The sequence below is a fragment of the Gymnogyps californianus genome, chromosome 6, assembly GCF_018139145.2.
Source record: "Gymnogyps californianus isolate 813 chromosome 6, ASM1813914v2, whole genome shotgun sequence".
Classification (NCBI taxonomy): domain Eukaryota; kingdom Metazoa; phylum Chordata; class Aves; order Accipitriformes; family Cathartidae; genus Gymnogyps; species Gymnogyps californianus.
The window spans coordinates 30,880,630-30,902,422 of record NC_059476.1 but is presented as its reverse complement, the minus strand read 5'-3'; the positions used below and the strand labels follow the sequence as shown (position 1 = coordinate 30,902,422).

Below are 21,793 nucleotides of genomic sequence, written 5' to 3'. Positions count from 1 at the left end.
GCAAGTCAAAAATCAATCTGAAAATGGACTAAGAGCCAAAGCCTGAGATGAGTTCCTAACTAAGGTATATTCCATTTAAGCCAAAGGTGACTCAGACCCTAACCAAATGTCTTAAGCTGTTATTTATTACCTTATTACAGTATTGTTATGTAAGCCATAATGTGTTTCAGTAGACAAACATGAAGAACGCTCCTCAAACCGCAAACTTCAGAAAATACACAGGTCAATTTAATTTTACTGTGTGTCCCATTGTTCTTGTGCTGTTGGAAGCCGCAAACGATCATTCCATCTTCACATCCCTGAACCTCTGGTTCAATAAGGCTGTCTCTGGTCTCCTCACCAGCTACCTCTTCTGAGCCAGCACTCTCCTTCATTTCATCCCTACTGTGTTCAAGCTTCTCCTTATGTTTGATCATCCCTGTGGCCCTTTTCTAGCTTATCTGTATCCTCCGTGAGTTGGAATGACCCAAACTATGGGTTTGGGTCTTATTCAATAAGTCTGAGCACAGTGGCTTTCAAGTGGTGTGACCATGTGTCCTCTTTTGTTTCCTATTCCTTTTTTAGTGTTTTTTAGCATTGTGCTGGGATTTGTTAGTATGACCCTGCTGACAGGTGAACTGATGATTTCAAGACCTGCCCAGGTCTCTTTCCTGAGAAAGCGATAATTACAGATTCAGAGCCTGTCACTGCAGATACATACTTAAAGGTAATTTTGTGCCCATACACATTATTTTGCACTTGTCAGTGCAAACATTTTGTCATCTGCTCACTTAATATTATGTGTACCCAAGATGTAAGTCTTAGCTGTCAGCTTTAGATGCGATTATTCTGAATAACTTTGTCATGGCGTTATTCACTGCTCTGTCAGGTCGTTTGTGACTAGATTGAGCCTCACAAGTCCCAAAGCACATCTCCAAATGGGATCCTGCTGGTTAACTTGTGACAAAATGACATTTATTTCCTATCTCTAGCCATGAGGGGAAGTCCCTTCTACCCACTGATTGTTTAGCTTCCAGGATTGCACCATCTACCCTTTTGTAACCCATACACAACCATTTTTCCTTACCCTTTTGTAACCATTTTCCCTTCTAATATGTTGGAAAGCATCATAGGGACAGATCAGCTTTTTCTTTGGTTAGCTTCAAAAGCTCTTTCACTGTCAATGCTTGGAAATGAACCATACGATCCCTGTAAGAATCAATTAGGTTTGGCTTTTTATACGCACAATCTCTCACATTCTGTGTGTCATGCACATTTTTTTTTTCAAATGGGTCATTCTGAGACACATCCTGTAGTAACAGGCAACATCAACTGACAGTTTTTCATCCTGTAGGCAATGTGAGCAACATGAGCAAATATAAATGTTTAAAAAAGACATTTCTAATAGTTTAAAATATATATGAATTCTGATAATTATAAAATAAATGGCTTTTTAATTGCTCAGACTCTTTAGTCACAACAAATTCAGTGATTGTTCTCACTCATGTAGAGGATAGGGGAATTTAATGGCAGATGTGAAGTTAATTTTTATTCTTGTGACATTTTTAGAACAGAATCTGACCCATACCTCCCTTTAGTTTTTGCTCAGTGTCTGATAAAAAGATGAATGTTTTTATGATGGACTATGAGCTTGTTGATTGTCCTGGTAAGCAGCAGCTGCAAAATCTGATGCAGTTTAGTGTGTGACAGAGCTGAATGTCACACACTAATTCATTTGAATAGGAGCCAAGCTAATATTCCTTATTGGGGTAAAATGCCCACTAAAATGTTTTTATGGAATTAGGATGGCAGATTCATCATGGAAATTTGGGAACTCCCATTTTGGGTGCATTGAAAATGCGTTGTTCAGATGAACAACTATTTATGCAGACATGTGGTGTAATACTGGATACTCCTTTAATCTTTTAGTAATCCAGACGTTACCATATGGACAAACTGCACAGATTTATTTGAGGAGGCCTCACTAGATAAATGAATACCCTGCCGCAGTGAATTTGCTGAGCTTTTATGTTAGTGTATCAGGAAAAAAAATGCTTTCCAGCACATAGTTTATTTGCAGTGACATATAAAATGAGACTGATGACAATCAACACAGGTTTAAGGCAGCTTGTTTGACAAGCAGCTCATGATGGTTTGGACAGTTTTCTGGAGGGCTTTCTTTCAGTACTTCATTGCTTGTAGCCAATGCACGGCCTCTCCAATGTGGAACCACCTTTGCACGGACATATCAGAGAATGCACACAGTTTCCTCTAGCGTTTTGCTTTCAGTGATGTACCTGCATTAATTTCACTTAATGCCGTAATGGGTTATTTAGTTTTGTTATCAACCTCTGCTTTCTCGATCTTCTGTCCTGTGAGGAACTGCCATATTCCTCCTCTGTAGTTCTCATTCCCCAGGGCATATACAAAGGCATCCACTGTTGGCACAGTCTTGGCAATAACGGCAGGAATCTGTCATGAGACACAATATGTATTAATAGGAAAATGCACTGAGGAGCCAATGGGCTGATTTCAGCCTAGGCTCAGTTTTCCTTTATCAAACAAATGCCTGTCTCCAATGGCAGTAGCTTGCTACCCCCAGAGAGATGAGAGGTAAAAGCAATTTGGTCAGCTGGAGGCCCTTGCTCAGGAAATTATAGTCTCCAGGAGAAAGAATTTAGATCAGCATTGTCTGAAACTGGGATATTTCAGTTGAGAGGGAATACAAACACTTAGGAGGAGTGAAGGGTATGCCGTGGACACCTTCTGATGTCTAAGTGGGCTGATATTGCTAACACATTTTATGTGGGATACTGAATACCTAAGTACAGTAATGCATTTGGTGACCTGAAATTGGGCTGATTTTTGGGGACTGAATGAAAGTTGAAAGGTTTGATGTGATATTACTGAGTCCCAGGGGCAGTCTTGGAGCCAAGACTCACAATAAAAGGGGAAAAAAGGAGGCAGCATAACATGAAGAGTGATCAGTTGCAGCTTCCCTGAGAAGAGAGAAGTATTAGAAAAATGAACGAGACAAACAGTCTCTTCAAAATTGAAAATTTTGAGCTGGTACTTGACTCCAGGAAGGACATAAAAAGCTCTTACAAACCATGAAGCAGTACAGGCTACAGACCTCTAACTGACTGCTGAAGAAAAAATACCCTTGACTTCCCAAATTGTTGCTTCATCAAAGCAGCAATATGATGCCTGTTATATCACCGTGCTTAGCTGTTTTGCCTTAAAAGTGGTAGATGAACAGAATGCTTTGAGGAAACGATCTACTTGTTATATATGTTATAACAAGTAAACCCAATTGTGAGTAAATTGGCATTGTTCCATAGGAACGGAGAGAGGAGAGTAAGGAGAATGTCATTGTTTGAATTCCCTCGGGTGGCATAGACGTACCATGCGGTATTTTGGTGAAATGAACATCACATTTTCAACTGCTGCGTAGAAGCACAAAAGGCAATAGGGACCCCAGCAAATGACCAGCGTCTTCAATGGTAAACCAGTATTAAACTGAAAAACAAGAGCAATAAATTCCTTTGTGTTTCACAACCGCAAACTGCAACAAGCAGATGGGACAGATCCTGTGAGACCATGGTTTGTGTTCAGTAGCAGGAGAGGATCAGCCAGCAGGATATGCCGTATCATTGCTGCTTTGCTGTTGATGTCAGAGGTGTGCGAGCACAGCTCCCTCTGCATCGAGGGCTGCCTGTGCAGCAAGCCCCAAAGCCCTGTTCCCAGGTGCCGGGTGGGGAGTGGCAGTTGCTCCTGGGCAGAGGTGACAAAGCACTTTATGGTAGATCAGTTAAATCAGTGTGTGTGCTACACATAGAAGCCATCGCCAGTAATTGCTGCTCAAGGGGGAAGGCAATGTGTAAATTTAAAAACAGATAAAAAGGAACAACATTTTGTGGACGACTTAGAGGGTCTTGCAGACAGATAAACTGTGTGAAGCCACTACTATGGCAGTGCAACAGATGGATGCAGTGGCATCTGTGTTGTGGTAGTAGGATTCCTCAGTCCTTCATGCTAGGGCCTTATCCATAGTGTTCATGGCCAGCTGTTCCCAAGTATCTTATAAATATTAGTGAATAGGGAAGCGGTAATTTCATCCTTAAATTTTCTGCATCGTAACTAGTCTGCACAGCTACAGAATATCGTAAGAAAGAAATCACATGCTATTGCATAAACTCACCGAAAAAAAAGGTAATAGACTTATAACAATAAGGATGATAATGAACACTGAGATTTGTTCAAGAAATATGTAGAGGGCACATGTATTTATTCCAGACAGCTACAAACCAGTCTGCCTGACTGTCTCTTTGCCAGTATAGCATCCCCCTTGAGAACTGACTGTCTTTACTCAGTGCAGGGGTCGGGCTGTGCCTGCCAGCCATGCATAGTGCCCCAGACTGTATAGCCTGCACCTAAGGAAACAACTCATATAATCACCACATTACATTCTCATAAACCTGCCACGCCCGAGCAATTCCTTTGTTTCCAGCTCATAAAGGTTTCTGAATTTCCTCAGCCAAGTGTAAACACGACGTGTATAGGAAGGCCCTTCTCCCCCCACGGGGTGCCTGCGTGTTTCCTTGCAGTGCTGCAGTTCTGGCTGACTTCCTCAGCGATAAGCTAAGAGCCTGCAGCAAAGCAGGAAATAGTGATCCTTCCTGAGCAAAGTTTCTCTGGATAAATATTGATATGCTATTAGCAAATATTCTGCATGCTGTGTGTTTGTTTTGTGACTAGAGTTGGACCGGTGTTGGTGGAGGGGAATCCTCAGGGTCACTAGTCCGACCCTTGCTTTGACAGGGAACTGTTTACAGCACTAGGTCGGGGCAGATGTGGCTGTCTGGTCAAATCTTGAAATCTCTAAGGATGGGGTTTCCACAAACTTTTTGGGTGGCCCTATCTGTGTTGTGCTACCCTCCTACTCAAGTAACACTGGGGAGTTAGCACAGAAGGAGCTGAGCAAAAGCCTCTGTGAAAGAAATTGGCTTTTTGAGGACTTTGTCTCTATTGGATGCAGCCGTATTTTGGCAAGGCAGTTGCAGGGACTGAGGAAGCTTTCTTACCTTATAGTGTCCACTTTTCTTGAACTTCTGATGTATGGACTGATAGGCTGTCAGCATGATGAAGCCCGGGATCATGAAATTGAAAATGGACAGAGCAAAAAGGAACGTGATATAGTTTCTGGAAAGGGTGAGGAGGGAAAAAAAAGAGGTTGTTAATTCCTCTCTAGGGCATCTCTGTAAACTTGCTGTAAATATTCATTAACTTGTAGTTTTAAAATTGCCAAAACCAGTTTTGTCAACATGCTTTAGATGCAGTATTTGCTGAAGGCTGGTTAAGTTGTGCCATGCTGTTGTGTGTGGGATGGATAGTATTGTAGAAAATCACAACAGGTGTTTGGTTTCTAAACCCAAGCATCCCTACTCAGACATCTGTGCTGGACTGCATAAAAACAAAACCATTCTGAAAGAGTTCCAAGTCCTAAACCTAGAAAAGATGCAGCTTATAGATGAGCAAGGGAGTAGCAGAAACCTGAGCACCAGCCTCTCCCACGGAGGAAGCTGACTTCAGTGTTACCACATGCCACCACATGGGTCAAGGCAGCCTCAGGTAGCGCCTGCCTTGCCCTAGCTGCTGGGGAGGGAGATCTGTCCCAGCAACAATGATGGGGGACAGCTGGGGGTTTTGGTGTGCTGCCGAGGCCACCCCAGGGGACGGCAGCCTCCACCCCCCCTCCCGTGGGAGCTGGCCCTGGCCCTCACCTGTCCCCTTTGCTGTAGTCCAGGGTGCAGCAGGTTCGGAGGGGTTCGTAGTCGTATTCCCCCCACCCCAGCAAGGGCATCATGGACCAAAAGGCAGCAAACAGCCACGCAAACACCATCATGGAGACAGCCGTGCTCCACTGCAGCTTGCTCCCTGTCGGAAAAGAAAAGAGGGTCTCCATGCCTGGAATGAAACCACCAGGAAAAGCTGTCCAGCTCTGTGGGGCCAGAGCCAAGTGCCCCGGCCCCTGGGCCTCAGGCAGAAACAAGCAGTTGTCTGTGTTTTGTAGCCTGAAGCTGACTTGAGTCTGGAGGAATCAACCTTGCATAAAATATGAAGGAAGCTTTTAGACTTTAGGAAACAGCAAATTGTACTTCCCTTTTGTGTGCTTTACTTAGACAAATGCTGTATTGCTGCTCAGCTTTGTACCACACTGGAGATACAGCTGCTGTTACAAACATTATATTCTTGTGTTTTGAGAACGTGTTTAAAGACTCAGATGAGGCAGAGAGTAAAAGGAACAGGGTAATGCAATAAATAACGTTTGAAGAACTAGAGCCCCACTGCAGGGTGTGGGTCAGATCAGAAATGTGACTCTGCGCACACTCCTCAGCCCCTGCCTACTTCCTTCCTGCCCTGCCAGGAGTGCAGGGCATGTGTGGATATTAAATGTACCGTGTTCTAAAATTGCTGCTCATCAATATATATGTGAACATATATACATAACCTGACAACAGATTTTGTTCTAAAAATACTGCTGGTCAAATTATTTTGCCCTTAAGATCATTGCTTAGCCTGGAACAGGAAATGTGAAGCTCAGCATTAGTAGTTTTTTTCTAATTTTGTAATAAAAATGATCACTTGTGCCTATCTCATCCAGTTCCATAAAATACCATAGGAATAGGTCAATAAATGCAATGAAAGATTGGAAACTTCAGAAGACACAGGAAGTATTTCTTCATGGAGAAGGCAGGCAGCCTTCCCCGCTGCTGCAGGACACTGTGTTAGCCTCGCTGCTTGCATGTGAAAAGGCCTGGATAATTTTGTTATTGAGGCTAATGTCCGTAATCATGCCCATGCTGAATAGCCCATGATGCCAGCTGCACCAGCAAGGAGCACGGTGACTTTTCCCACTACTCCTTTCTAATCAAATCTCTCATTAGGGAGAAGTAATGATGTAATTTTCACTGAGGTTGGGAAGCAATCTTTTCGTCTGCCCTTAACAGCAGCATCATGACAGCAGCCCAGGAAGATTCAGGCCAATTCTGACCTTTCTCAGAAAGGTGAAGGATTGGAGGCGAGATACATGAGGTGCGGCCCTGCCATGGGATCAGACGTGGCTGACTCGTGGGTGGAGAGCATGTGGGCGCCACACAGACTGGAGATCCCCATAAGGCAGCGGCTCCAGGAAGGACCGCAAACTCTACAGTAGCTGTTTTGTGTTGTACTGTCCTTGTATATTTTAAAGAAGGATAATAAAGTAGGTGTGTTAGTGAAATTGCCCTTTTACAGGAATGCTGATTCTACCTCTGTCCTTTTTCTTATCTTCCAGAGGTTCTTCAGGGAAAAGAATTAGAGTTTGAATTGCATTAAAAATCAACTTGGAAAAATTGTTTGGTGCAGGTGTTCAAAAATTAGTTATGGGAAAAGACAGGTGTACACATTGCAATTTAAATACCAAGGAAAAAGTAAAGAATATCCTTTTTATGAAATACTCTATATTTTAATATAGTAGTTACCAAAAAATCTATTGATTTTTTAGTAATTTAAAAATTATTTTTTAATAATTACTAATGAAGAATGATTAATAATGAGTAATATCTGTCTTTTGTAGGATTCCTACATAGAAGATATACTTGGCTGTAAAGGCTCGAATATTGCTTTGTAGTACTGACATAATATGACTCTAGAGTGACATAGATGAAAATAAAGGAATGGTTTCTGATTTAGAGGCCTAGAAATATGAGTCAAACTTTTTAGTAACTTGTAATTATTCTCAATCTCCCAGTCCAAAGAAGCAATGTAGCCTCAGTTGTATCTTTCAGAACTGCATCCTATTTAGGTATATGCTCAAACAAACATGTTAGAGTTGTTACTCATCCAAGGTTTCCATTTCCATTTGTGTTCTATATAGTGGTTCTTGTAGCTTGGCTTCACACAACCGTAACTTGAAATTCAATCAGGACAAAGCTTATTACATAAGCTGTCAGGTTTGTTTTGTGTTTTACATATTCTAGCAACATTTTAAAGGCATTATCAAAAGCAGCTGCAGTGAAACCTGAATCTGAATTGTGTTTCTTTTAAACCACTCTCATGCCAAAAGTAGGTTTATTGCTTTGGGAACACAATTTTGTAAGTGGTAAGCCCTCCTGATATTCTGAAAAAACCAAACTAAATCTTGGGGTTTTTTTGTTTCTCAGCAATTCCTATAAAATAGTTAATACCAATTATTTTTTGTGGTATCTTGTGGCAGAAACTTTGCTCTCTTTCCACCCCATCCTTTCACTTCATGGACTACTGCAATATCGTGAAGGTCTCAAAACACGATGGGCCCTGACTGAGGCACTCTAGCGCTGCTGGGTCCTAGCCACACACCGGCACCTTATGGATCTTTGCATGTAAGGAAAAGATCCTTCCATTGACAAAATTTGCCCTCAGCTGCTGGGACAGTGTTGGCGGCATGCTGAAGGCAGCCCGTGGGTGCCTGCACTGACAGAGGGCGGCTGATCCAGCTACCTGCATGCGTGCGTGGGGGGATTGGTGGAAATCTCATCTTCCCTGCTGTCGCCTTGCACAGAAAAGCAGGAGAAGCTCTTGCTCCACTGGCTCCCACCACCTCTGGAGTCTTTCACGGTGCCCAGTCTCTTGGTGCCACGTCTTTCCTCTGGCCCCATGTGCTACCAGCTGGGGTGCATGGAGGCAACAAGAAAGTTGTGAGGCCTCCTGCTGAAATGGCTTTCAAATATTTTCTCTCAAGAGTGGCTTTAATGAAGATTTCTATGTTTAGTTTTTTAACAGGAAAAGTGCAGCCCATAGGACACTTCAGGGGAAAACTCCCCATGCTTTTGGCTGGCAGTGCCCTCGGTTCCCCCTCTGCTGCGGCTGGGGAGGCCCACACGCCTGGCAGGGCCATGGGGAGCACAGCGAGATGACACTTCTCAATTTCCATTAGCTTTCTTTTTTTCCTTTATTTTCCTAATCTTTTGCTTTAATGTTTGTGCCTCTTCTATGAAAAACTGTAAGAAAAAGTTTATTTTAGTTACTTTTCCATGGGTGTTAGGGAACACCATTTTCTTATTAGATGTAGAATAAAAGGACCATGCAATAATGGAGTCTGGCACCAGGCATGTCTTGACAGCCTGTGTTTGGAAAGCTCATCTCTGGGGCTGAGTTCATATGTTCTCTCTCCTCACCCTTAAGGAGTCCTATTTTGGACACTAGAAAAGGAGAGAATCAGAACTAACAAAATTAAATTTTTCCTTCTGGATTTGGCCTTTTGCAAAATGAGATTAATGGTGAAATAGTCCTGGTGAAATCAGCTGCCTGTTGACCCTGCAGAAAACATTTAATGACACATCAGAAGTAGCTAAAAATGAATGAATGTGAAATTAAACAAACTTGCTACTATTTTAGTTTTACACAGAAAAAATACTTTCGGTACAAGAACAGTGAAAGAATCATGCTCCGTTCATATGGCAAAAATGTCCTCCTCTGAGAGGGCCAACAGCAAGAGAGCAAGTTGAGAGCAGTTCAGTTGTTTTTGTTCAGAGCAGGCTATTGCTTTACCTTAAATGCCTTTTTTGGCCTGATAAAATTTAATGTAATAGCCATGTAGGTCCTAATTCAGTTAAATGTGTATGTATGGAGTTCAGCATATGCTTAAGGATATAATTCCTAATTAGGGCCCAGTGCTGGCAATTTGGTCCTATTAAGTCTAATCACTCTTGTGCTCTGGCTTTCTCTCCTTGAAAAGCAAAAAGGAAGCTTCTCTCTTCCATACAGTGAAATATTAATACAGAGGATTTTAAATGGCTTCTGTAATTGCTTTGGAACAGAAAGAGGTCACTCTTATAAACAACCCCCCCCGATCATTTAAAGATTACTAAAATTGTGATGTCAAAAGCTTAAATTTTAGAAAGTGCTAGATAGAGCATGGAACCTTAATCCTTTTGATTATGCTGGCCAGTTTTTAGGTACATAATCATAAACTATTTCTCCATCTTTAGTCTGTGGGGACATTTATGAATTTAGATTCTTTGAAGATTTATAAATTGGTCAAACATTTAGCTGATTTTCACAGAAAGAGCAAAAGATACATCTCTGGCACAGTGGCTACCTTTCAGCTAGATTTCAGGCTGGTGTTCAAAAGGAATTTCTCAAACAAAAGGTCAACAGGATTTTCTAGGATGGAGGGGAAAAAGTCCCTTTTCCGCATTCTTGCAAATGGTTAAGTTATCATAGCTGATATATTCCAGAACAATATGGCTTGTACCAGACTTCATGGTATGCATCACTTAAAATTGGCAAAGTTTGTCAAAACCAAAAATATCTGAAAGTCTTATAAGGGCAAATATGTATCAGTCATAAGTAAAATAGGTGTTGGTACCTGCTTCATCTGCAGTGTGAAAAGCACCAGTCACTGGAGCTCACAAGTATTCATTTTTTGTAGGAATAAAAAAGCTGCACTGCGTAATAGCTTCTTTTGTGCATATCATTAGAAAAAGCTCTTTAAAATAACCTAATAAAGGGAATTTTTTACTCCATTAATTTTTTGCTGTGGCTCTCCATGATCATAAAGCTGTCTTGGCGATTACTTCCTGCTTCAGTGAAAATGCAAGATCTGTATAAACATTGGCATTTTGTCAGGGAAAACTGATGCAGGTGCGAGACTAGATGAAGGAAGTGTGGCAGGGTGGCTGCAGTAAGTGTGACAGGAGGTAAGGACTTGCTCCTAATTTGACAGAGCTGACAGCTGCAATTGGAGCAAATGGTAGTTTGCTAATCTTTGAATACTGATATAACGACCTAGATTTCCTTGAATGTTAAGGATTAGATAAAACTCACTGCAATTCTGCTTCTTGAAATTGAATGCTGCTGCAAAATCCCTGCTGATTTTGTTCGTCTTTTCTTTTGTAAGATTGAGAAAAGTACTGACATAAATCACTTCAGATTTTCTATTTCCCCCTAATTCTTAAATGCAAGTGTAAAATCTTCTAGATTTTTTCTTTCCTTTTAAAACTGTAACTGTATGCTGTGGTTATTAAAGGAAAACAACTGACCAGAATCCTTCCCCTCTCCACAAACTGTTGATGGCAGCATGCTGCCCTCTCACCAAAATGAACCATGCATTAGATCGAAATGCCTTCAGCAAAGACATCTCCGTGGTAGGTGGCTGCCTGCTTTCAGGTTGCTGAACCCCTGGGCTGTCCACCCGCTGCCCTCTGCCTGCCTGATCCCAGCTCCAGCTCCAGTGAGACCTCCCAGGCTGCTGCTTCCTTCCTCCCTTGCTATGTGAAGAACATAATTCAGGACCTTTTCCTCATTTGAATGGCTAGGGAGGGAGAACTAACAATGACTACCTTGATATAAAATGTCATCTTCTGTCCTGAATGCTTGCCTATTGATAGACAGCTTCCTCAGAATTTGCCCTTTCCTCCTTCACTGTCAGGCACTAACATAAAACTGCTTCTGTTTTCTCCTTTTCCCCCAATCATCAAATTTTGAAATACAATAATCTGTTTTCCTATCTTGCTAGTGATTGACATTCAAACCCTTCAGACTCCCCTGCCTTTCTTCCTCTTATGGCATACTTTTAGACTACAGATTTCTGTAGTTCTCTCCTCCTTGCTGTGAAAGTAGCATCTCATAGCCCCCAAAGCCACATTTAGGGGATGAAGAGAGAGTTGCCCAGCATGGTTGCCTAGGAGAAAGCAAGCAAGAGGGGGGAGAGTAGAATGTCTTGAAACGTTTTCTAATGAGTGACATGTCTAGTTATCAATACACTTTAAAGGCTAGCACTTTGTCACTGAGGGTTGTATTGACTTCCAAATTTAAAACCTTGGTTAATTTTCAGGATGTTGGTGAACGTATTAGTGTTATTAGCATCCAGAATGGCTGAAAAGTCCCGTTTTTTCTTATCATCATAGTAATCTCTCACATTCTCATGAGCTCTTTCTTCCTCAGAAATATGGAAAATCAAGTGTCAAGCTGAGAAATGCTGCAACAAAGGTTTTCTCAGGAAACTGTTAGGACATAACAAAAACACTGGGGATGATGTAATTGAGTCTGGAAGGAGTACCAGTTTCCAGGGAATGAAGATAAAAGGTTGATAGCTTTGTTTTTTAGGCAAAGGTATTTTGTACCTTCTGTACAGGCATGCAACTCACACCAGTGTCAACAGGAGTTTAATGTATGGATTGAGAACACAGTATAGCCTGTAGGCTTGGTAGATCAGATCTATGAAATATGACTTAATCTTCCTCACAATCAGCATGTGAAGGATGAAACTAGAAGGGGTTGGTTTTACTGAAATAGCCACAGAGCATGAGCTTTTAAAACCCTCTGGGTTTTTGTTTTTGTTTTGCTGTGCAAAATGTTCAGCAATAGCAGCAATGTTTGGCCATCAGTAAGTAACAATTTGAGCAAAGTAAAGAAGCTTGTGCCCTTAGGGTCTCACTGCCTGTGCTCTTAATGTAGTATGCTCTTGACTGGAGAAGTGCATAACACAAAAGCATTAAAGTCAGTGTTGCGGAGAGTAAAATGTCTTTCCAAAAACATGCTTATTTTCAGGCTATCTCTCTTGTAAAATACAGATGTTACTCTTCTAGCTCCAAACACATTTCAGAGTCCAAAGGATGTTAGTATGGATTTAGCTTACAGCCTGCATTATTTGGGGCCTTTGTCTGGACATGAAAAAAACCCACTTCCGTTGCCTGAACTGAATTCTTGACAAAAGTTGCAGAACAAAAAATTGGCAACCTTTCCACCCTCAACAGGATCATCAGATTGAACATGTTCGCTGTGTGCTCTGGGTGTGTTTTACCACTTGCTGCTTTAATCATATGGAGGCCATGCCTGAAAGGTTGTGTGGATGCTAACGGCGGAGGGGATTGAAGTGCTGCAGCTCAGCAGTTTCTTCCCCAGCCAACTTTTACACTTTCATTTAGAAAATATTTTGTGAAGTGGTCTGAGCAACCTGTGCTTTAGCACAAGAAAAGCAGGGCTGTATTTGTCTATCAACATTGCCAAAGGGACACAATTTTGGGGGGAATGGTGTGGTCATGTGAGGCACTCTGGACTCCTCACTCCTCTGGAAAGAGCCTGGCTTTAGCAGGAAACATGAAAGCTGCAGATCTGCATGGGAGGAACTCACCCATTTCTCCCGGGTGGCAGAGCTCCCACACGACTGCCAAAATGGCCAAATAGTGCAGATTAGGGCATTTCTAGCATTATGGAGTGCTAGGATGTCCTTTCAGAATAAGTTTGTATTTCATATCATGTCTCTTTCCCTTTTCCTAATGAGGGCCATGAGATTGTACACCCTGTGTTTGTCACTCAGTCCTTTCCTAATAACTTTTGAAAACATTGGCTACTTAGGAGTAAACTGGAGAGGGAAGTGGGGACTGACAGGTACTAAGTTGCTGCATTTACTGTGAAGGTTGGTGTTTGGGGAGAGGTGAGGCCCCGTGAAAGCACCCATAGAGCAGTGAGCACAAGTCTATCTTATTAGACAAAATTGAACATCATCCCTGTGCACCATATTCACAAGAAAGCAGATCTTGCCAGTTCCAGTGCTCACAAGGCTGCTAGTTTGTTTTACAGCAAATGAGAATGCCCCTTGCTGTGCTTCCCAACTTCTGTGCTAAGAGAATAGTTATTCCCCTGTTCTCCCCATCTGCAGTGGTGGCTGGAGCACAGCTGGAGTCCCAGCACAAGTCCTAGCAGTCTCTGCAGACGTCAAATCCAACTCAGCACCCTAATTCAGCAGAAATTTCCACTCGTGTTACATGAATGCACAAATCTAGTACCACCAAAGTCTGGCAGGAAGTTCTGTGACAAAAGACAGAGCATATCTATCTCTATAAATCCATATATTTGACAATCCTGTCAATCTCTATTTCTCACCTAAATCAAAAATATGCTTTCATAAGTCCACAAAAAAAGGCAAATTTATTTTCCTGGGTTGATCTCCCTGTCTAATATTAGATTTCCATTAAATCCAGCTAAGGTGTCAGAGCTAGTTAAAAACTAAATTGCAAGAAAAAACAAAAAAATAGCCTTCACTAAGAGAAGAAAGATAACATATTCCTCCTCTTATCAGTACTTAAAAATAGCTCTGCCACCTTTATTGAAACTTGCAAATAATTTGTTCCTTGCTTGGGAACAAATGTATCGAGTTCCAGTCTTCGTAAGGGAGCCTGGAACGTAGCACAAACCCCACAGATGGCTCTTGCACCCCAAAGTGCCTGTGTGTCACGCAGCGTGGCGGCTGAGCTCTGTCCGCCTGATGGTACCTCTGCAGAAGTGCTTTACCGTGGGCTTTGTTCCAGCTGCTCTCTCTGCAGAGGCAGCTCTCTAGCTACACCAAATTTATCTGTAATTAGTAAACTCTGCATGGGCATGAAGATCTGTTTGGTACACAGCAGGGTGTTGGATGGAAGCCCAAGGTGCATAGCTTTTTCTTCAATATGAGGAGTTGGATTTTGTTTGGGACACTGAAGATTATTTATGGAGAAAGTGAAAGCATGGCAAGAGGGTCACAACTTGGGTGTGATCTGGAAGAGGAAGTATCTCCTGAAGGTTGGTTAGTGTCCCCCGTACAGGAAGAGGTCATTTGAAGAGATTGTTTATATTTGTTCTATCTCTAGTGTGTAAGATAAATAAACTTACATATAAGATACACAGATAATAAATATGTGCTTGCTTTGATTCTCTGAAACCTAAGTAAGCTGCCTTATAGCAGGATGTGGGTAAGGTTGCTAGGTAAATTGTAGCCCTTACTTGTACAGTAGTGGTGATACCGGTCCCAGGCGACTGCAGCACTGGAGCTAATGCTGGCTAACGCTGTCAAGAAGCCCTGGAATCCATGAATTTGACAGCCGTCAGAGCCATAGGGCCAGTATCTGTCAAGAAACAAGGAATATGTTAAGAAAATGATAGAAAAAGGTGAAGACACGTTTGGAAATTGCATTAACGGAGAGGGTAAAAAGATAGCCTGTGCCTGTGCTTTCTAAGTCTGAGAAACATTGTGAAAGATGTTACTGTGGTTGCCTTTAGGTATTTGCCAGCATTTATCTTGCTGTGGTGTCTGATGTAGTACAACAGCTATATTTACTCTTAATATGGAGAAGAAAATATAACCCTGCATTTTGTATTGGAAAGTTGGTTTTTTAATTTGAAATCTACGTTTCATCCAGTTATCCATATCTTCAAAATTTGCACCCACTGGGAGCAGCCAATTTGTCAACATGTGAAAATAGCAAATGAGTAATAACCTTTTGGAAAGTCAGTGTTCACCATGCCACACAGTACAAAAGCTCGCAACAAATAAAAATACTCCTGAGGCCTCCAAATGTCTTTGCAGACATAGAATGAAAAGATCCATGAGATGGTCTCATGTAGCAGACATCTGCTGACACGTGCCTTCAATATCCTGGTCACCCATGGCAAGGAGCCATGACTTTTTTTCTTTCTGTGTTCATCTAACCTGACTCTTATGCTCATAAAGCTGGCTGTGAGGTGGAAAGCTTCAGCAATCTCCTTTCTCATGTATTTACAGAACACCAGTATAATTCATTAGGAGACTACCCCCTGGAAGTCCCTTTGAACAGGAGATGATAGATGACTGCTTGGGAGGCTGGGAAACTTCTGCTCCCATTTAAAAGAAAAGGTCCTGCAATTGTTAAAACCAAGCTCATTCTGATGTATTGACCTTAGCTTCTCAGCTCTGGTTCAGTAAAGGCATCTTTATTGACTTCAGTGAGACATAAGTGTCTGAAACAAGAGTGACCTATACAGGAGGTTAAATAGTGTTGAATAAGGCCTCATTGGAGCTTATTATTGACTTGTTAATTTGCAAAAATGTTTTTATATCCATTAAGAGAGAATAAAATGGTCACATTCTGGCTTGAAAGGTATTTCTGTTCTCTAGTAAGGGTATTTCCAGGATTTAAAAATATGCTACTTAGGTGGAATTGTTCATCAGCTATTTTATACAGTGGTGGGGGTTTTTTTGAGTATGGTTTGCTTGTGATTTGTTTGTTGTAATTATTCACTGAAATGCTTGATATTTTTTCTGTCCTCTGATTAAATGATTGATATGTGAAAATGTGAAAAATCAAATGTGTCATAACTGATGTGAACTCCCTGCTAACAGATCTGCATTTTCATTTTCCACAAAATTCTCAAATAAGTGCTTTAATGGAAAGGTTCATAAAAAACCAGAGAGATTTGCAGATAAATTTGGGGTCAAGCTAGAGGTTTAGTCAAATGAAAATGTACTACTATTTTGATATTCAAGTAGCTTCTATAACCACTGGTAAAGGTGTCTAGTTAAATATCTGTATCAGTCAGCTTCTATAATCAGTCTTACAATCTGTCAGTGATTATATGCAGTAAAGTCTGCTTTTTTACTTGCCTGGTAGGACTATATAGAGTTTCATTTTGCTGTTTCAGATTCAGAGAATGAGAAGGTTGGTTAGGTGGTATGCTAGAAAGAGAGTCATTTAATTGATTTGACCTCTTAGAACTTAAGCTGTTAATTTTCATGTGGTTCTTCTGAGCATCCTTTAGGAAAAAGAAGATATACCTTAGGAAGCTGGAAAAGGCAGCAATGAATGCGTTGATGCAGATCCCACAGTCGGCCAGTGCAATGCTGAGAACCAGCAGATTGCTGGGTGTTCGGAGTTCTTTGATTTTTCGGAAAGAAATAATTGTCAAGCCATTCAGACAGAAACCAAGCAGGGCTGAAATACAGAATTGTTTGGTGTGATTCAACTAGAAATGGAAAATATCTACAATGATACTGCTGTTTTCTTTAATGAGAGAACAATAATTACTGTGGAAACTTATGCACAGGGAACATAATCTGTAGTGGTCACAGTCTGCACGCAAGTTACAAAGACTTTCAGGAGGGAAGTCATAGGTGACAGCTGAAGCCAATGCTTCAAACTGCATCGGGGATATGGCCAGTCATGTGGAGCAGAAATGGGTTAATCTTATTTGTAATTCTGTGTTTTGTTTTAATAGAGAAACCTGATTGCCAGGCTCCATCCAGGGACACGTGGGTCAGAGCGAGGGAGATGCAGAGGAGGCAGTTTCAGAGGGGCTGACAGCCAGCACATGCTGCTGGTGCACATATCTCCAGGCCTATCTTTGGTAGAGAAATGGGTTGTGTTTAATATCAATTGTAATATTCTTTTGTGTTTAAGCATAGAAATCCCTCAGCCGTGTTTCAGTCAGCCTGCCTCTCTTTGGGCTTCTGTCTAAGGTTAACCTAGACAGTGCCTGAATCACACCAGCTCAATCTTATTACTGCTCTTCGTCAATAGACTATACATGGAAAGGAATAATCTAATTATAAAAAGCAGTCACTGATAGATTTAAAAAAATAAGTTAATGTTCGTCCTCTAGAGAGGAGCATCCAAGCAACCCCAGCTATTCACCCAGCACAGAGCTGTGCCACCCTGAAACCCATTCTTCACTAGTTTAAACTCAAGCTTTGTCCTTTAATGTCCTTTGCAAGATGACCTGAATTAGCTCTGATGAGGCTCTGACTCAACATCCCATCTCTAAGTCTCAGTTAGATGAGAGGCAGTATGTCTTTTTCTTCGTTCTTCTTGGAAAGAGAAATGGTGTAGCACAGAAAAAATCCATATCCCCTAATTCTGTAAAGTAGCGTAGTTACTTATGCTCATTGTCTTAATTCTGCAGTTACATAAGATGGATGATTTTGTCTAGTCAGAAATCCTGCTCCTACCTTAATTGCATTAATGGCTGATGGCATAACCATAGTAACAGCTGATGTGCGTCTTTCATTACACAATGTATAACAAAATATTTCCAGGAGAAATATTTGGAGCCATTTGAGATCTGCTATTCTTATTTCCTCCCTGCCAGCTTACCTCCCACCCACAGGATAAAATTGCTGCCACCTCTCCCAAATGCAGTGAAGCCTTTAGGAGACGTATGTTGTGACCATATTTAGAGTAGAGCTGAAGAGTTATTACTATATCAACTTTTTTCTATCTTTCCCCTGTTTTTGGAAGCTCCAGGCTTCACCCCACTCTAATTTCTTGAAGGCCAGCATGACTGTACAAATAGAGAACTTACTAAATTAAAAAAAAAGCTTTGAGTTTTCATTTTTAGAACAGTAAATGTGTCCAGTTAATAACGTGAATGCAAGGTTTTCGTCTTCCCCAGAACTTTTTTGCAAACTGTACTTAGAAACTGCAGCAAGAAAGGACATCTTCATTGCCCTTCTCTCAGAGTTTTTGAGAAAGTGAATTAATCTTTAATTATTTAGTTTGATCTTCTAAGTCAGATGACAAAGATAAAGTTTTATTGCCAATCCGCTGGGCACATTCTGCCTAAAACCCTATAGAAAATACTTGTGTTTAGTAAAACATAAATGTGTTAGACCACATCTAGTTTTAAGTGAAGGTTACCAGCAGGTACTTTGCTTGGACATCAACAACTGCAGGTTCCTGGCAGGCTGCAGCCCCCAGACACAGGTGGGTGGGTGGGCAGGTGAGGGCCGGCAGGGCCGTGGTACCAAAGCCAGCCGTTCCCCAGCAGGACCCTGGTTGGTGGGCTCTGCCAGCACCCCATGGTGTCCCTGTCCTCCTGCTGCTTCTCGCCCCTCAGTAACAAAGTGCAAATTCATGCCAGGACCTGCCAGGCCCTGCAGATGGCTTAATGGCTGTTGGCCATGTTTAGCCCTGAACTCTCTGTTTAGGCAGCAGCTCGCCCATGGGCCAGAATTAGAGCCTTTTTCTTCTCTCTCTCTCTCTTCCAAAGAAGAGTTTCTGACACAGCTGTTCCAGCTTTCCTTTGCAGGCAGCTACAATGCTGCCTTCCAGCTGAGCTCGCCTGCAAGAAGAGGGCAAGCACCCTACTTTCTACCATGCTCCACGTTCATGGCGTGAGCTGATGAGCATTTATCCCATTCTGATTGTGCTTACAGCTTCTCCTCTACTGTTGGGCCCCACGATCCCTGCATCCCCAGCTGAGCAGCACTGTGCAGGGATGGGGTCCCAGGCCCTGACTGGGATGTAACTCAGAAGAGACACCAGTGACTGACATGGAAATAATCCTAGCTACAAGCCTGTCCTTTGCTAGCTGCCAGGTAGGTACAAATTCACAGTTTTGTTGCAGTCTCTCAACAAAGTGGCATATGCCTTAAGAAAAGCCCACATTGGCTAAATTAAATGAATATGGTCTCCTACCTCAAATTTTGCTTCTTAACACTGTGAGAGCTTTTGAATCTCATGCACATATATTTCTGTTTGTTACTTTTACCCAGCAGCCATTAATTGCAGTGCTACCAATGTAATCTGGATGTATGCTAACAGTTAACAGGCTATTTTGGACCTATCATCTTTGATTATAAGATGGCCATCACAACCCACAAAACAAGCAGCCCAGTTTTATTGAGAGATTATCAGCCATTTCAACATCCTTCCCCCAAGGAAGATAAAATTGCCTTTAAAAGTCAACAACAAAATCTTACATCCCAAATTCTTGATAAGAAAGCTAAGTAGCAAGTACTTTCCTGCCATAGGGCAGCTATGTATACAGAGCAGATCTTCACTGCAAACAGCTTGCAGCTCACCCTGATTTACTCACCAGAAGTACTGGTGATGTAGCCACAGTAACCACCATAGGTCTGGGTCAGCATACCACAAATGCTGCTGTTTGCTTCAATTGTCCTTCCCCCTCCCACCAGGAATAATAGGGGCAAAAATCTTATTGCTGCTGAGGTCCCGCACCGAGCTTACCTTCTACCAGCAGGGCAGTGCCGATGGCAAACACCTCTAATTCAGTGAAGCCTTCAGGGAGAGGGTATGCAGTGACCATACTTGCGATAAAAATGCCAACAGTTTTAACCTCTGCCCTCTGTTATAGCTGTAGGGCTGCCTTTTCTCTGGATCCCCCTTCTTCCACTAGCCCAAGGCTTCTTAAAGGAGCTGCTCACATGCAGACACATGCTCATTATTATATAAAAGCTTTGGGGTTTTTACTCCCACCACTACAATCCCTGCAAGAATGTTATTAATGATGGGACTAGCATCAACCCGCACTCCCCCTTCCCCTGCAAATCGTATTTCAAACACCAGCAAAATGAAAGCATTCATTGCAATCACAACAAGTTCTTTGTGGAGACAAGATTAAGAACTCTGTCCAGTTAATTCTGCAACACTGGAAAAGAATTAAAGGTTGTGGAATGAAGGAAACATGTAATATATAATTGGGGAGTGACCTGAAAAACAAAGGGGCACTCATTAAGTTGGTAATTAGGGGAAAAGTATGAACCAAGAATTTCTGCAGCATATAGGTCTTCCCCTCACCCCTTTTTTAGAAACTGGCCGGTGTATTTTTCTGACAATGACTATTCTGTATATTAATATATCTCCTCTTCATAACTGAGGCTTAAATTAAGGTGCATACTGGCACAGCCTGATTAAAGGCAAACTTACAAATTACTGATTTTGGGCCCCAGACATACAAGGACATATGTGAGTTGCCCAGTGGTGAGCGCTCACAGGAATTACCTTACTGTCCTTTTGGAGATGTTTGAGGACTAGGGTCTTGGTGTAGTGTGGCTCTGGAGTATGTGCAACAGCTTGTCCAGCCTCCAGATCCTTACCTGCTGGCCAACTTCCCACCACAAGCAAACCGCATGATGGATCCGAGATGTACATGAGCCCTTGTCATTTCCCAGCAGGGTCAACCATTTTCCTTTCATTTCTTGTACTACTAATTGATTAACTAACTCTTTGGGAATTTGAATGCCTGGATCCTGCAGAATGGAAGATAGCCGCTTTCAGAGTCCAACTGAAAGAAATGGTACTTTTTTAGCTATACAACTATTATTTCTGTAATTTTCAATGCCTGTCCATTAAAAGTGAGCAACTTGGCCATACTTCTCAATTTTTAACCTACATTTAGAGTAGCAATAGCTATGATAACTACTAGATAGGGTTGTTTTCTTTTAATGGTACTTTATTCCACCCTTTTGTGTGCATTTGTTTCCTTTTTCTTCACTTCTTATTCCTTATTACTTTTTCACAGACCTACTCATTGCCTTAACAACAAGGTGCCACTAGCACGATAGTTGCTACTTTGACACATAACTTTCTTCATCCTCATAATCCTACTGCGAAATAGGAGCAAAAAGGGAGCTGAAGCACAAGGGATATTGGCTTCCCCCAGCTCAGGCCCCACGCTGTGCTGACCTGGCTCTTGGTTGATTGAGATGTGAGGCAGAGTGAATTTGCTCCAGATGTGGCCAGAGCTTATTCATGGTTCTCCTGACTACACAGAGGAGGTGCATTCACAGTCAGGGGTCTTGGCTGAAGACAGTGGTGGATTTTTTGCAGTTTTCCTGAAATCTGTGCTTAGAGGATGTGATGCCCAGGAGAACTGATCGGAGCTTCAAGGCTGTTGTGAAACCATCTTGCTGTGTTTTTTGATCTCTGGCATTCAATTTACAGCTATTTTTGATGTAGGTAATTGCCTTGATGATATGATCTTGGATTTTGAAGTAGGATTCAGGAGGGCATGATATTTGTTAGGCTATACAGATGTTTGGTTTAAGCAGAACAAAATTACATTGCACCACATAAATCCATCGTTATGTTTGTCTTTCACTCGCCTACATGTCTTGATGACAAAGAAGGTGACAGCCCTGCCTCCTAGCAGGCCAAATGACTGATCTAAGCCTGTGTTTTAATAGTGATCCATTGTGCGTTCTTGCAAAAAATTAGTGCTACATCTTGTAAATGTGCTGTAAATCTTTTTAGTGTGATAG

At 41.8% G+C, this 21,793-nt stretch overlaps 1 protein-coding gene across 1 annotated transcript; it reads right to left on the bottom strand.

Moving 5' to 3' along the window:
* Positions 1 to 2,307: 2,307 nt before the first annotated feature.
* RGR (retinal G protein coupled receptor) lies at positions 2,308 to 19,839 on the bottom strand. The gene is made up of 7 exons (XM_050899362.1): positions 19,761 to 19,839; positions 16,571 to 16,727; positions 14,764 to 14,885; positions 5,763 to 5,916; positions 5,064 to 5,181; positions 3,385 to 3,498; positions 2,308 to 2,451 (listed from the first exon to the last, which is right to left on the bottom strand). The coding sequence occupies exons 1-7, from the start codon at positions 19,837 to 19,839 to the stop codon at positions 2,308 to 2,310; spliced, it is 888 nt and encodes a 295-aa protein (XP_050755319.1).
* Positions 19,840 to 21,793: the final 1,954 nt, after the last annotated feature.

Bases quoted from the DNA above. Each gene is read 5' to 3' on its own strand.
- RGR (XM_050899362.1), bottom strand. From the start codon at position 19,839: ATGGTCACTGCATACCCTCTCCCTGAAGGCTTCACTGAATTAGAGGTG. The intron at 16,728-19,760 runs GTAAGCTCGGTG...TCTGTATTTCAG, and splicing joins CACTGCCCTGCTGGTAGAAG to CCCTGCTTGGTTTCTGTCTG. The intron at 14,886-16,570 runs GTATATCTTCTT...GTTTCTTGACAG, and splicing joins GCCTTTTCCAGCTTCCTAAG to ATACTGGCCCTATGGCTCTG.